At 37.8% G+C, this 17,110-nt stretch overlaps 2 protein-coding genes across 3 annotated transcripts in view; both read right to left on the minus strand.

Moving 5' to 3' along the window:
* trip10a (thyroid hormone receptor interactor 10a) overlaps positions 1-1,704 on the minus strand; it is a 30,195-nt gene extending 28,491 nt beyond the window's left edge. The window contains exon 1 of one of the 2 annotated variants that reach the window (XM_083524486.1): positions 1,419-1,704. In XM_083524486.1, the coding sequence (XP_083380612.1) occupies positions 1,419-1,442 (24 nt within the window). In that variant the 5' untranslated portion in view covers positions 1,443-1,704. The remainder of the gene's footprint in view (positions 1-1,418) is intronic. The other variant, XM_083524487.1, reaches the window with a different exon arrangement.
* LOC310716615 (hemicentin-2) overlaps positions 1-17,110 on the minus strand; it is a gene marked incomplete at its 3' end in the record, with an annotated part of 325,208 nt that overhangs the window by 286,853 nt on the left and 21,245 nt on the right. The window contains exons 5-12 of the mRNA XM_083523898.1: positions 11,708-11,935; positions 11,388-11,615; positions 10,148-10,402; positions 8,308-8,559; positions 7,892-8,221; positions 7,562-7,789; positions 7,242-7,469; positions 5,790-6,041 (exon numbers count right to left, since the gene is read on the minus strand). Coding sequence (XP_083380024.1) covers positions 5,790-6,041; positions 7,242-7,469; positions 7,562-7,789; positions 7,892-8,221; positions 8,308-8,559; positions 10,148-10,402; positions 11,388-11,615; positions 11,708-11,935 — 2,001 coding nt within the window. The remainder of the gene's footprint in view (positions 1-5,789; positions 6,042-7,241; positions 7,470-7,561; positions 7,790-7,891; positions 8,222-8,307; positions 8,560-10,147; positions 10,403-11,387; positions 11,616-11,707; positions 11,936-17,110) is intronic.

Here is a 17,110-nt window from a genome sequence, read left to right on the forward strand (position 1 = left end):
CTGACATAGTCATGTTTATTTTAGTCATGAAGTAGTAGGGGGAAAACTCAAAACTCCACATGATAGACAAATATAACTTCAGAACACAATCTTCGAAATCTGAATAATAAAAATCCTAATAACACCATTAGAGAATTTTTGTAATAAACTTTAAAACTAAGATTCTTTAAGAATATAAAATTCACTGAAGTGCTTCAGGTGAGCATTGCATGAGAACAAGCCCACAAAAAAGTCGTTCTTGAACAAAAGATTGTTTTGTGGGGGGTTTTGGTAGTGGGAGCGAGTCAGGCTTTGTGCTGCTAATCAACCTAAAAGGTTATTTATTTTTAAACAACAATTAACAAGAGAAACAGTCAAAGGGCAGAACACATAAAAAAGGAAGTGCAGAAATAAAAACATGGAGTCGAGAGATGAATGAATGGGGAGACAAAAAAAGGGTTTGATCAATAGAGGGAAGGAGAAACATGAGTGTGAACAGAGAGCTAGAAAGACAGAGAGATAGAGGATCAGATATACAGAAGGATGGCCACTCAGAGAGAGATAAAGGAGCTAGGTAAATAGATATACAAACAGAGATAGTTAAAGGGGGGGGGGGGGGGGGGGGGTTAATACCCGGTCTGGAGGGGACACAGACAGACAGGGAGGCAGACAGAGGGAAGATATAGAGAGAAAAACCGACAGAGATTCAAAGACAGACATAGCTGGTGAGACATAGGGGCAGATTTGTCGAAGACAAAGACAGACAGGGGGTGAGACATGGGGACAAACAAATGAATAGAAGACAGAGACAGACGGACATAGGGATAGAAGACCAAGACAGACAATGAGACATCGGGACACAGGGACAGACAATGAAACATAGGGAGAGAGGGAGTAACAGCGGAAATGACGTCATTGTTAACACGCGTCACGCAGCTCACAAACCCAAATCTCTCTCCATCACCTCTACACAAAACAGGATCCCAGGATCAGCTGATCTTTAAACACTATGTTAAAAAAATTATACATAAATCCTAGCAGGGGATATTATCCAGATCTCTCTCTCTCACACACACACACACACACACACACACACACACACACACACAGTTAGGCAGAAACACTAACGGAGCGCATCCTCGGGGTCCACTACAACATGAAGTCCAGCTGCAGACAGTCTGAGTCTTTGTCTTTACTGCTCAGAATGATCTCCAAAAAGCCAAAAACTAAAAAAAATGTGCGTGAGCAATGAGAGAAAACTGGGTTTCGGTGGGGGGAAAAACCAACCAACTTTTTTTCCGCCTTAAAAAAAACCCTGCAGCTTCATCAAAACCATGCAACAACAACAAAAATCCACTCAATCATCTTTAAAGAATGTAAATGGTACCAAGGAAAAAACTATAATGTAGTAGTTGTTGTGGAAACTTCATGAAACTCACCCACAGTTCCGTTCCCCAGTCCATGGTCTCCTCCTCAGCAGCTCGTCCCAAAAAAAGTCCTGCTCGCTTGAAAACTTATCCCGAATGCGCAAAAAAAAAAAAAAACGGTTAAAACTAATACCCCTTTTCACGTGTTTGTCGTGTAAAACATCACCCAGGACTGAGCAGGAACCCGAAAATCCACCTTTTCCCCCCAAAACCAGAGACTTTTCCGTTGGCCAAGAAAATTTCGTTAGAAATAAAATGGATCAACAGGCTTTCCGATCCTCGTCCCTCCCAGAGCCCAGATTCTTAAAGGAGCCGTAGCACATTTAAAGGGACGCGTCTCAATTGGATAAAAATCCGATTACGTAGTACACTGCGTAGGCTGGAGACGACGTCATTACGTCCCCTACCTGCACAGGCAGCGTTGAGTCATTTGGGTTTCGGCCCATGGACGTTAGGCCTGAAGCGAAGGATGCTGCGTGAGGAATGTGTAACTCGTGGGGGACTTGTTGCAGGCCATGATTTAGTATTTAAACTCAGTGAACATGTTTTTAAATAATTATTATAAAATATGGTTATATAAAGACTCGTCAAAGGTTTATTATGTTGCTATCAGTGCACAACACTATCTCTCTCACTCACTCTGCCAATGTTCCCATAACACACCTTCACTTAATTGATCTATCTGTGACACACACTCTCTCTCTCTCTCTCTCTCTCTCACTCTGCCAGTGTACCAATAACACACCTTCACTTAATCGATCTATCTGGGACACACACTCTCTCTCTCTCACTCTGCCAGTGTACCCATAACACACCTTCACTTAATCGATCTCTCTATCACTGAAACACACACTCTCTCTCTCTCACTCTGTCAGTGTACCCATAACACACTCACACTTTATCTATCTCTCTATCTGTGACTCTCTCACTCACTCTGCCAATGTACCCATAACACACTCTCACTCAATTGATCTATCTGTGACACACACACACTCTCTCTCTCTCTCTCTCTCTCTCTCTCTCTCTCTCTCTCTCTCTCTCTCTCTCTCTCTCTCTCTCTCTCTCTCTCTCTCTCACTCTGCCAATGTTCCCATAACACACACTCACTTTATCAATCTCTCTATCAGTGACACACACTCTCTCACTCACTCTGCCAGTGTACCCATAACACACTTTCATTTAATTTATCTCTCTATCAGTGACATACACTCTCTCTCTCACTCTGCCAATGTTCCCATAACACACACTCATTTCATCTAACTCTCTATCAGTGCCCAACACTCTTTCCCTCACTCTTCCAGTGTACCCAAAACACACTCTCACTTTATTGACTCTAACAATGACACACACATTCACTCTCTCATTTCACCAATGTATCTGTAACACACAAATTTCATTGATCTATGAGTGCCACACAAACTTCCTCTCTCACTCTGCAAATGTGCCCGTAACACACTTTCACTTCATCTATCTATATCAGTGCCACACGCTCTATCTTTCTCACACCACCAGTGATCCCATAAAACACAATTATTTAATCTACCTCTCTATCAGTGCCACACACATTCACTCACTCATTTCACCAATGTACCCATAATACACACTCATTTCATCTATCTCTCTATCAGTGCCACACACATTCACTCTCTCATTTTACCAATGTACCCATAATACACACTAATTTCATCTATCTCTCTATCAGTGCCACACACATTCACTCTCTCATTTTACCAATGTACCCATAATACACACTAATTTCATCTATCTCTCTATCAGTGCCACACACATTCACTCTCTCATTTTACCAATGTACCCATAATACACACTAATTTCATCTATCTCTCTATCAGTGCCACACACATTCACTCTCTCATTTTACCAATGTACCCATAATACACACTCATTTCATCCATTTCTCTATCAATGCCACACACACACATCTCTCTCTCTCTCTCTCTCTCTCTCTCTCTCTCTCTCTCTCTCTCTCTCTCTCTCTCTCTCTCTCTCTCTCACTCTCAATGTACCTGTAACACACACACATTTCATCACTCTATCAGTGCCACACGCTCTCTCTTACTCTACCACTGTAACCGTATCACACTTTTACTTCATCTATTTCTCTATCCGTGCCACACACTCTTCCTCTCACTCTCAATATTTATTCTATCAATCTACCTGTTATTCTCACTCCATGACTTGTATCACCCTTTTTAGTTATATAATTCTTAGTAACTGTATGTTTGTCACTCTTTCTTACTTTCTTTCTTTCTTTCTTTCTTTTCAAATTTTGAACCTTTTACAAGTTCTCAGACTAGCTTAGTCAAGTCAAAACATCAGTGAATCAAGTTCTACCCATCTAGTTAAACTTACTGTTATAGAGTCCCGTTGATATTATTTATTTCTTCTTCTTCTTCTTTCGGCTGCTCCCCTTAGGGGTTGCCATTGTGGATCATCCATCTCCATATCACGCTGTCCTCTACATTTGCCCTTTTTAAACCGACCCCCTGCAAGTCTTCCCTCACCACATCCATAAATCTCCTCCTTGGCCTTCCTCTTTTCCTCCTGCCTGGCTGTTTTATCCTCAGATATAATATCCTCATGTCCCTCCTCTGCACATGACCAGTTCATCTCAATCACACCATTCTCACCTTGTCTCTAAAACATATGTGTTCGGTCCTTCTAATAAACTCCTTTCTGATCTTTTCCATCCTCATCAATCTCGATAAAAACTCAGTATCTTCAACTCTGCCACCTACGTACCTTTTGTCAATGCAATTATTTATAATCATTTATATTTTATTAATATGAAATATTAGTGTTTAATATGCTTTAGATAAGTAAATCAAAGAATAAACATAAATATTGATCTAGGGGGAGTGGTGGCTCCAGCGGTTAAGGCGCTGGGTTGCCGATCGGAAGGTCTGGGGTTCAAGCCCCGGTATCGCCAAGCTGCCACTCTTGGGCCCTTGAGCAAGGCCCTTAACCCTCTATGCTCTGGAGGTCCCTTACGAGGGAAATATCAAGGTCCGTGACGTCGGAGTGACGTGGGGCCGCCTTCCCGTGGGCTCATCACCTGCAGGAGGGACCGTAAGGGACGGTGCTGTGAGGATTGGGCAGCAGTCGAAGGCGGGGGCCTGCTTAGACTGCTGCCCCCGCGACCCGAATTACGGATAAGCGGGAGAAAATGGATGGATGGATGGATGGATGGATTGATCTATGCACAAGTTTTATTTCTATTAACTATTATTTTATTTTAAACACTACAACTACAAACTAAAGTATATAAATATGAAGTAAAAAAATTTAAATAAAAACCTAGATATAATACTGCTAATAACTTAGAAATTTTACTATGAAATGTGCAACCATAGACAAGAAGTTGCAACTATGAGCTAGAAATAAAACCCTGGACTTGAAAACAATTTGAAAATATGCAATTGTTTAAGTGACTAGAATACATTTCAATCTCAATAAAAAAGTACAAAGTAATAACCAAAAGGCCTTGTGAAGTGTACCTACAAGAACTTGATAGTAGTTTATACCACAGCATGTGTAGTTTAACAAAGCAAAATGTATTTTCTCACATATCACTCCCAGTCATGAGTTATTACTTACTGGCTCATTTGCAGTACTTGATCATGATCTTAATAATAAACACAGATTGTCTTGTTTTCTAAAGCTCAAGTGCACACAAAAATGCATGTAAAATTCATGCAATGTGTCTTGGGATGTACACACACACACACACACAAACACACACACACATATATAAAATGTAGTAATGTAGTTTTTATTGATTGGTATTTGTTATGGATATGTATATAGTTTTTTTTACAAGAGACCACTAAAGCATTAACACCGAATATACAATGTAAAAATAAATTTATAAGTAAGGAATTATACACAAATACAGTATGCATGATGTTTATCGCATGGCAAATGTCCAGATATTTTTCGAAAATGCACAGTGATTTTTTTATTTTGGAGGTTTCCCTATTTAAATGTTTATGCACAAATGTGTATCCTATTCTAAAATCACAGTGTTCCCTTTAATTAGAAGTATTCAATAGTGACATAGTAATTGCACCATTTGGCTGTATGTCGTACTTTCCAGATCTTCTCTTTTTGATACATAAGTAAATTATAAAACAAATAATAATAATAATAAAAATGATTATAATAAGTGATATAATTATTATCTTTGAAAACTGGTGTTCTGAAAAGAAAAAGAAAAAAACATTTAATTTATCAATACTGCATCCTACATATTTAATTGTTTTTTTTCTTTATAAGCTTATTAAGTAAAACTGAAACATTTCTTCATGTTAATTAACTATGATGACATTTTCTAGGCTACATTTACACTAGTGACATCAGTCTTACCTTTTATCTTCAATAAGACTGTCGATGTTTGGCTTCCAAGTTTATTAGTAGCAGTGCATGTGTATTGACCACCATGATCAGACTCAGCCTTAGTGATTTTTAGAATTGCCTGACGACTCCCGTTGGTCTTCAACTGATTTTGAAAGCTCCACCTCACTTCAGGCTCTGGATTCCCTTTTGCGGTACAGTTTAGCGACACATCATTGCCTGTCTTTACTTCTAATGTCTTGGCTAGGTGAATCTCTGGACCATCTATGGAGAAAGGTTGATACTGAAAATGTTAATATCACAGAACCAAAAAGGGACGCTTTTCTAGCTCATGAAATGAAAACTATCAATCACATACTAACACATTCACACGTTCCGAACGAGTCACATATAATTTGTTCTTCTCAGACACTACTACTGAAGCTGCTTTTATATAAAGGACATGCTAAGATATAAAGAATATAGAACAAATGGACCATGCTCCTATGAAAAGCTAAAATACTAATTTGATTGAGATTTGTGGGCTGGGAATAAATGTTGCATTCGTTCCAAACATTATATTAAAATTAAAGTTGCTATGACATCTTTAATTTATGATTTTATATTTTAAAATAAATAAATAGGACACCATTACTCTGTAATCAGCTTAACTTATGCAGTTACTTCAGAGGTGGCAAAAGTGGACACATCCTTCACTTAAGTAGAAGTACAGATGTTTATGTCTTAAAATACTAAAAAACTTAAAAAGTTGAAGTTCTAACTGAGTTTTTTTCTCAAGTTAAAGTAAAGAAGTTTGGGGTCTGACATGTATTAAGTAAAAAAGTAGCCATTATTACTACATGTTTTAGTGTCACGCTGGTAAATGGACATCATGTCATATTAATATTAGGGCTGAGAATCGATGAAAATTTTTAATTGCGATTACTGGCATGATTGTCATGAGTTAAATTTAACATTAAACAAAACTCATTCGTACATTTTTAGCTGTTGTAAATGTACCTAAAATTAATACTTTTCAAGTTTTTGATACTCTAATCAACAAGGCCATGGACAAATATAGAAGCTTTATGTATGTTTATAATTAGTGAAACCAAACTCAATATAGAGCATGGAGACAAAATATTCTTGTAAATGTTTTAAAGTAATTATGGTGTTTTAGATTTATGTAAATTATCAGGTCACCGAACGGAACCTTTGCTATGTTTCCACATGGACGGTTAATTAGGTGATACCGGAGAAACCTAATAAATGAATCCAGTAATCCACCATATAGAACACACACAGAGAAAAGATGATGATGATGATCAGGTGATCAGAAATGCATGGTCTCTTACAGTTTTTACACAAACAGTAGTACGCACCTCATTATTAGAGTATAAACGAATTTGTCTATAAAAATGTCCCTATATCTTCTGTCTTTCAACATATAAGTACACTGTAAAATAATACAGGAAACATACTCACACAGAACATTAACTGTAAGATTGTGTTGTGCACTTCCATGCTGGTTCACGGCTTTTATCACATATGACCCGCTATCTCCCCTTGTGAGCTTATGAAGAGAGTTCACCATTTTTCCATCTTTTTCCCAGGTGATATTTGCTTCAGGAGAAGCTTTAGCCAAGCATTCATCTTTAAAAATATCATTCTCTTTTACCTCATAGGTACCAGAACAATGTAATATAGGAGCATCTAAAAAGAACAGAGACTGTCATCAGTATCAAAATCAATCAATCTGTAATCATAAAACAACTAATGATATCCAAATCCACTTTTCCACTTACACTCTACTCTGATGTTTGTGGTACAGGATGTTTCTCCCATCACATTAGAGGCAACAATTTTATACTGTCCCGAGTCATTTTCTCGGAGACGCATATCAGAGTTGAGCTGTGCTTCATCTCGATACCAGGTGATGCTTGGAGATGGGTTTCCCGAAAGATTATAAGGATAAGAGTTCAAGGGAGTATTTATCATAGGTGACCAAGCTGAACAGCTTATTACAGGTTTGTCTGAAAAATAAATATTAAAGACATGTTTTTTTTTTAAAAAAAGCACTATTGAAATTTGCTGTTAAAGAAATCTAAAGCCTAAAGAGTTTATGAAACACTCACAGTGCACTGTAACGCTGAGAGGATCTGATTTTACTCTAGGAGGAGGTTGAGGTCCTTCTGGTCCCAGGTCCAGCTCTGCCTCACATCTATACTGAACTCTATCATCACCTCTTTGTGTGTAGACCTGAAGTGTCATTGTTTTATTTACTGGAGTTTTGGTCTCATCAGTAAAGCTGTAACTTTGCACTAGCTGTTGTTCTTTGTACCAGTTCATATTAAGGAAACGAACAGGAGCAACATTCTGAACATCACACTGGAGCTCGTACTGTCTGCCTTCAATCATCGGCCCTGTGTGACTTACAGTACTGATGGACACCAGGTCTGGAAGCTCTGTGGGAAAAGAACAGAAGTTTTCTAAGTATTATATATCACACTTTGTACAGAGCATCAAAGACGAAAGGTAAGAAACCACTCACGGTAAACAGTAACTTGGAGCTCGAGCTCCCACTGATTGTCTGTATTGACGTAGCACAATGGTTTTATGTCCCAGTGTGTCAGAGTCTCTACCTTCCAGGTGAGGGACTGGACATTATCCACCCTTTCTACTGCTCCCTGTGATGCCTCCCAGCCCATGCCAGTGTGGGTGGTGGTTATGGAACAGTCAGCTGAAGCTGATGTGCCAAACTCCACCACTAATTTATCAGGCTGGATTTTAATGGGATTATCACCTGCAAAAACATATTACTTAATTTACATCCGTTTTATGTTACCAGAGAAACATTTTGAAAAATATCAAACATTAAAAAAGGTTTTCTACATTTTATGATAGGGATTTAAGTCTAACCTACACCTGGGTGTTGTTTACACTTTTGTGGAATTGGTTTGTATATGTTTATTTTTAATTTAGGCAGTAGGTTCTTCCAAATTCTTTGGTTCTTCCAAATACTTTGGTTGGTTTTTCAAGTCTGCAAAAATTACACCAGTAAGTGTTCTGGGGATTTAAAAATGTCCCTAAATATGGTATAAATATAATGAGACCCTAACAAAAATGAATTCAAGATGAATTAATAAACATATATGAAAGAATAAAGGTTTCTTTTCCAAGCATATTGATTTACAGCTCGTTGATCAAGATGCTGAAGAGCAATGCCCCAGAATGAAAGACAGATCTACCAAATATCCATTTTATTGAATTTCAAATTTTAGAGAATTATTTTACTGCCATAAAGATGGACAAGGATTCATCTGGGTACATTAAGTGATACCACCCACTGTATACAGAAGCCTTAAGTACTATAAAGTCACAGATCTATATACAGTAGTTATGATGAACAGACGTCTTCTGTTTTCAGACGTGATTTACTGCGGCTTTACTACGTTCAAATGCTTGTTTTTAATGTTTGTAGGTCTAATTTCTTAATTTAATGTCTTCACAACTGAAAAAAATGTCTGTGTTTTTTTTTTTATTGTCGAAACAATGTTGTGTTATGTTTTATATAGATGTTTTAAGCATGGTTGTTAACTTGCTATCTGCACTTATAATTAAAAACAACACCAAATGTTGATATACACAAATCGCTTCACCTTGCATACTCAAATGCTGTTTCTTTCTTTCTTTCTTTCTTTCTTTTTTTTTTAACAGAAAGACTAAATCCAGCATGAGTGAATTTGTTCAAGGAGAAATCCCTTATGCACTCCTCAACAAGCAGCACTGTAAGCTTTAAAAATTAAAGATAATTAAACTAAATATGTGGTTTTTGCATTTTTTTTAAGTACACCTTTATACATATATACCCTGGAAGTTCATTTTTATTTATTTTCTTCTTTTTTATCCGATTAATGGGTTGGGGAATCGTCCGATGAATAGATGCTTGAAATAATAGTTAGTTGCCTATATATATATATATAGAAATTCATTCATTCATTCATTCATTTTCTCCCGCTTATCCGTAATTCGGGTCGCGGGGGCAGCAGTCTAAGCAGGCCCGCCTTCGACTGCTGCCCAATCCTCACAGCACCGTCCCTTACGGTCCCTCCTGCAGGTGATGAGCCCACGGGAAGGCGGCCCCACGTCACTCCGACGTCACGGACCTTGATATTTCCCTCGTAAGGGACCCCCGGAGCATAGAGGGTTAAGGGCCTTGCTCAAGGGCCCAAGAGTGGCAGCTTGACGATACCGGGGCTCGAACCCCCGACCTTCTGATCGGCAACCCAGCGCCTTAACCGCTGGAGCCACCACTCCCCCTATATATATATATAGAAATTATGATTTGCAAAAACTCTTGACTTCATATACATCAGTGACATCAGACTAACCTTCTACAATCAGTGAGACATTCCTTGTGTCCTTCCCGAGGGAATTTGTAGCAGTGCATGTATATACACCAGCATCAGCCCAAGAGACTTGAAAAATAGTCAGTGTTGTTTGCTGCCTCCCAGTGGCCTTGATTTGACTTTGAACGCTCCAGTTCAGCTCAGGTTCTGGATTTCCTTTAGCAGTGCAATTGAGAGACACTTTGCTGCCTTCCTTCACTTTCACCACTTCTTTGTCTGACTCAATTTCTGGGGCATCTGTGGCAAAGGTTTGCATAAGTAACTCTCTGAGATTATGCCAAAAATGCAGCTGTAATTTTATGGAAGTCCAAAAAGGCCATGCAGTGCAATATGTTTTTTTTCTTGTTCTCTCATGATCTCGACATAACAAATATTGTTTCCTCGTGATCAGAACTAAATATTTCTGTGTATTCGACAAAAGAGCATGTTCTACAAGCAGCACAATGGTCCATTTTTGGATGTTGAGATTTTGTGACCATCGTATGTTGTTACGATAGAGGGCGCTGTTGCTAAGAATGCAGCTTAAAATAGATTATCTAGAGAAGTTTGCCACGCAAACAGCGTAAATTAAAACACCGGTATCCGCTGTTCATTAAATGTTATTGCGAGAACACGCCTGGCGCAATTACCAATCTAAAGCAACCGCGTTCAAGATAACGTGCACGGCGCCAGGCGCGTTCTCGTGCCAACATTTAATGAACAGTGGACGCTGATGTTTGAATTTATGCTGTTTGCTTGACAAAATTTTTAGATGCATTTTAGCAACAGCGCCCTCTAGGGTCACAACAAACGATGGTCACAGAATTACAGAATCTGGTGTAACGTGGTTATGGTTCTATACATGATCCTGCCTGTAAAACTTGCTCTTGTGCCAATTACACCGAAGAAGTAACTTTTGATCACGTGAATACAATGTTTGTTATGTGAAGATCATGAGAAAATTTAGTCATGATCTCGACAAAACAACTTTCATTATGACGAGATCACGATTTTCTCGTGATCTTCACATAACATTGCATCCACGTTTTCTAGTGATTTCAACAAAACGAGAAAACAAACAAACAAAAAATATTGAAATGCATGGTCTCTTACAGTTTTTACACAAACAGTAGTACGCACCTCATTATTAGAGTATAAACGAATTTGTCTATAAAAATGTCCCTATATCTTCTGTCTTTTAACATATAAGTACACTGTAAAATAATACAGGAAACATACTCACACAGAACATTAACTGTAAGATTGTGTTGTGCACTTCCATGCTGGTTCACGGCTTTTATCACATATGACCCGCTATCTCCCCTTGTGAGCTTATGAAGAGAGTTCACCATTTTTCCATCTTTTTCCCAGGTGATATTTGCTTCAGGAGAAGCTTTAGCCAAGCATTCATCTTTAAAAATATCATTCTCTTTTACCTCATAGGTACCAGAACAATGTAATATAGGAGCATCTAAAAAGAACAGAGACTGTCATCAGTATCAAAATCAATCAATCTGTAATCATAAAACAACTAATGATATCCAAATCCACTTTTCCACTTACACTCTACTCTGATGTTTGTGGTACAGGATGTTTCTCCCATCACATTAGAGGCAACAATTTTATACTGTCCCGAGTCATTTTCTCGGAGACGCATATCAGAGTTGAGCTGTGCTTCATCTCGATACCAGGTGATGCTTGGAGATGGGTTTCCCGAAAGATTATAAGGATAAGAGTTCAAGGAAGTATTCATCATAGGTGACCAAGCTGAACAGCTTATTACAGGTTTGTCTGAAAATAGACATAAACCAATGTAAGAAAATATGTTTTGTCATACATATGTCAAGTTTAATGTACCTCTGAGACACTCACTGTGAACTGAAATCTGGAGAAGATTTGATTCCACCGTTGGAAAATATAGTCCCAGTTTCAGCTTTGCTGCACAACTGTATTGAACATTACCTTCATCTTTGCCGACGCTGATCTTCAGTGTAACAGTCTTATTACTAGGGGTTTTGGTAGAAAAATTTGCAAACCCTCTGTTTTTCACAGGCTCGCCCCCTTTGTACCAGAAAACAGAAAGGAGGTGCACAGGTGCAAAATTCTGAATATCACACTGGAGATCGTATTTTTTACCTCCAATCAGTGGTCCTATATGATTCACAACGCTGATAGACACTTCGTCAGGAAGCTCTGCACACAAGATAAATTATCTACTTTTAACCTATATACCATATATTATATTTGAAATATGCAATTATTTGTGGTTTACATATTAACTCTTTTAGTAAAGATTTACTTAAGTTTGCTCACTAGTACATCACATTACTAAATGATCGCTTTGATACTTACTGTAAACGATAACTGGGAGAGATTTGGCGCATTCTACACCTTCCACCATCATGGAGCACACAGGCTCTATTTCCCAGTCAGTCAGATTCTCTGTTTTCCAGATGACATTCTGTTTATCAGAACTCAACACATCTTCCTGTGAACCTCTCCAGCTCGGATTATCTGAGTTGGTGAGGGAATGGCAGTTCACCGAGACAGGATCTCCATATTGTACCACCAGCTCAGGAGGGTCCAGCACAAGGAGAGAGCAATTGTTGGATTGTGCTATTGCTGGGATTCATACAAACACAATGTGCACTTAGTTTAAACTACAACATCAAGCTTGTTTTCCAAATCAGTGGTATATAATAATAAAATAAATTGAATTAAAATAAGATATTAGTATAGATGTGACAAATGTCCTGGCTCCCCATGCAATTTGAGCTATATTTTCTTTGATGATCATCCTAAAGTACTGAAACAATAGTATGTGGACTGAAATCAGTTTAATTATTAAAACTGGAAAAGTAACAAATCGTGATCTTTTGGTTATATGTCATTTATTAAATAATTGAGTTTGTTATACTTCCTGAAAATTAACTCATGAATAAATTCCTGGACAAATAGCAGTCATTTACTGTATGTTATTCAATTCAAGACACTTATTAACTGCTGTATGCATCATATTTTTGCATGAATACGTTCAAATAGGGGACATAACAAGGGGACATAACAGGAAAATATAGGGTAATATATAATATTTGAATCAATTAAACTATTATTTTCTTTAAGCAAAAAAAAATATATATATCCAATGTTTGCTACATTAGTCAAAAAGATTTGGTAACATAAATTGGAAATCAAACTTACCCACTTTATATTATTTCATTACTAACAATTAACTAATTATTAATAGTCAAGAATAAAACCGAGGACTGAGACCTTTTGTTAGCATGGCTTTTTATGTGACTAGGTTTCGAAAGTGAAATTAATATTCTTTCAGAGATTTGCCAGAAATATTCTTGTCTCATGACTGTTAACTTATTCAACATTTTGAAAAATATCAAACATTAAAAAAGGTTTATTACATTTTATAATAGGGATTTAAGTCTAACCTACACCTGGGTGTTGTTTACACTTGTGTGAAATTTATTTTTATATGTTTAGCTTTATTTCCTTTTTAGGCAGTAGGTTCTTCCAAATACTTTGGTTGGTTTCTTCAAGTCTGCCAAAATTACACCAGTAAGTGTACTGGGAATTTAAAAATGTCCCTAAATATGGTATAAATATAATGAAACCCTAACAAAAATAAATTCAAGATTAATTAATATACATATATGAAAGAATAAAGGTTCAGATTCTTTTCCAAGCATATTAATTTACAGCTCGTTAATCAAGATGCTGAAGAGCAATGCCTCAAAATGAAAGACGGATCTACCAAATATCCATTCTTTTACTGCCACAATGATGGACAAGGATTCATCTGGGGACATTAAGTAATACCACCATCTGTATACAGAAGCCTTATTTACTGTTCTCTTTATATGTTTTGCTTTCCTAACGTGCAATATAAATCAACAGCAAGCCAAACTCTGTTCAAGAGCCAGGATATGAGCACCTTGCTCCTTCATAAGTCCCATGTGCGGTTTACACAATTAAACTCAGTGGCCATTGAACCGAGTAAATCTGTAAATGAAATAAATGAAATATATAAAAAATCAATAATTAAAATAATAAACTTATCAGTTTAACACGCAAAATGTATATAGATAAATCGCTACCTCAAAAGGAAGTTAGAAACATTCTTAATGCAGCGCAGTAATGCTAATCTGCAATAACAAACATATTTGGTTCTATCACATTTAACTAATCATACTCTATTGCAATATAAACTAAACAGATTAATTATTAAAATAAACTTACAGACAATGCTTTCGATAGGATTTAGAAGAAGGATAAATTTAAACGTGACATGCCAAGCACTTGCTGCACTCGTTGCTTCCTATTTTCTATTACCAGGTTTGCGGTAACACAAAATAAGTCCTCACCTAAGACTTACACAATAGCGGCAGGCAAAAATGAAACTTATACAGAATGTTAAAGGTTCATGAGAAATATAATATTAATTGATGTAAATATCTATCACAAAATGTACACAGCCTCTAACAGAGACAGAACACTCCACGCCTGGCATTAATAATGCCATTCTAACAGTTTGTGGTTGATCTTACTAAGTCTTCCTTGGCTAGCAGTAAGATCACATCAGAAATGGGCCTTAAGAATGATTTCACGTTACTGCCTGAGGTTGTCCTAACCTCTACCTTGCGGACCTTTCTGTCATTGCTCGGGAAGACGGATGTGATTAATCCCAAAGGCCAGTCGTTTTTTGGTAACTGAATTTGCTTTAATAGCACAATATCTCCAGGGTGCAGATTTCGGTGAATCTCATGCCATTTGCGTCAAGGTTGGAGTGTACTGATATATTATTTTCTCCATCGGCTCCAGAATTCGTTAGCCAACGCCTGCACTCGCTTCCACTAACATTTCAAGAGGTTTTTTTAGTGTAGCTCTCCAATGGAACAGGTACTCCAGGCTTCTGGGTTAAGAGCATTGCTGGAGTGAGTATGCATGGAGAATACGGATCTACCGAGACAGGAACCAAAGGTCTAGCATTCATGATTGCTGACACCTTTGCCATCAGAGTGCAAAGTACCTCATGAGTTAAGTGAGAGTGATTTTTTCTGCAACAGCATACCATCTAGAATCCTGCAGGTTACACTGATCATGCGTTCCCATGCTCCGCCCATGTGGGAAGTGTGTGGAGGATTAAATTCCCAAGTACAGCCATTCTCATCGAGGTATTTCAGAAGACTTGTCTGTTTTTCTTTTGCTGGTTGCATGCCCAGTTCTTGACTTGCTCCAATAAAGTTGGTTCCCCTGTCTGATCTAAGCTGTTTTGCTGGTCCTCTCACAGCAAAAAACATTCAGTAGCGCATTGATGCAATTGGCAGTGTTCATAGACTCTATTAACTCTATGTGTACTGCTGGTGTACTCATACATGTGAAGAGTATAGCCCACCTTTTATTTTTAACTACACCGCCTCTGGTGCGTCAAGTGACCACTCTCCATGGACCAAAAACATCTAACCCTGCGTACGGAAATGGAGGAGATGTACTGAGGTGCTCAGGAGGAAGATCTGCCATCTTTTGAACTTCTTGCTTTCCTCTGAGTCTGTGGCATAATCTGTGATCATTTACAACAGTCTAGACTGGAGTTTCATCATGAGGTTTGTTCTTGCAAAACACATGGGAGTTCCTGCTAAAGGCCCCAGATCCCTGACTAGGATCCCTGACTAGAAGCTTTCTAACACCAGGAAGCACATTTTGCATCAGAATGCCTTGCTAGACTTGAGATTTCATTGCACCCTGCCAGATGCAGTAAAACAGCCCCAGAACATAACTAAGCCTCCTCTATGTTTAACAGTAGGTACAGTGTTGTTTTCTGTATATGCATAATTTTTGGGTCTCTGAACATACAGCTAATGTGACTTGTCAGAAAGGTCCACTTTGTCTCACCAGTCCTTCAAAAGGAAATTGTCCCAGAAGCATTATGGCTTGTCAATATGCATTTTGGCAAGTTCCAGTCTCGCTTTTTTATGTTTTCCTTTCAACAGTGGAGTCCCCCTCGGCCGTCTTCCATTAAGTCCACTTTGGCTCAAACAGAGACAGCTGGTGAGATCTACTACTAGTGTACCTTGACCTTGGAGTACACCTCTAATCTCTTCAGAAATTGTTCTGGACTCTTTGGTTACCATTCATATTATCTGTCTATTTAATATGTTATCTATTTTCCTTTTGTGGCCACATACAGGGAGGTTGGCTGCAGTTCCATGGACTTTCCATGTGCAACTGTAGTCACAGGAACATCAAGCTGCTTGAAAATGGTCTTATAGACTATAACTTTTCTTCTGATCTTCTAAAACAACTCTCTCCTTAGCTTTCTATGGTATATGTTCAGTGTGGTTCACTTCATGATACCAAACAGCACAGTAACGACTTTTCACCCTTTAAATACACAGACTGACTGATTAAAATTTTTAAGACACCTGTGATGCTAATTACAGTACACAATTTAGTTAAACATGTTCCTATGGTCAAAATATTTTAAATCTTTTATAGTGGTACCTAAACTTTGTTTTTTAAATGCTACCGTTGAACTACTTTTATGAGTTAATTTTCAGTAAATTTGATTTATTATTACATTTTGTTACATTCCAAGTTATTTCAGTGGACAGTATGGGTTTTTCTTTCTTTAATGGAAGGGGGCCAACAATTTTGTCCATATATATATATATATGTTTGAGACGGATGATCCGCTGTGGCGACCCCTAATGGGAGCAGCCGAAAGAAGAAGAAGAAGATATATATATATGTTTGGACAAAATTGTTGGCAAAATTGTTAACTCAACACTGCACCTCCCTAAAGCGGTTGTTATTATTCTAGACTTGTAAGAAACTAAGACACGCCTCTGTGTTACAGAAATGAAAGGTCTTAGTGTGACTTTTATGACTCCAGTCTCTCATTTGTAGCTCATATAAATAATATTAATAGTATAGTTTTTTTATCCCAGAAAT

Source organism: Silurus aristotelis, assembly GCF_946808225.1.
Source record: "Silurus aristotelis genome assembly, chromosome: 21".
NCBI lineage: Eukaryota > Metazoa > Chordata > Actinopteri > Siluriformes > Siluridae > Silurus > Silurus aristotelis.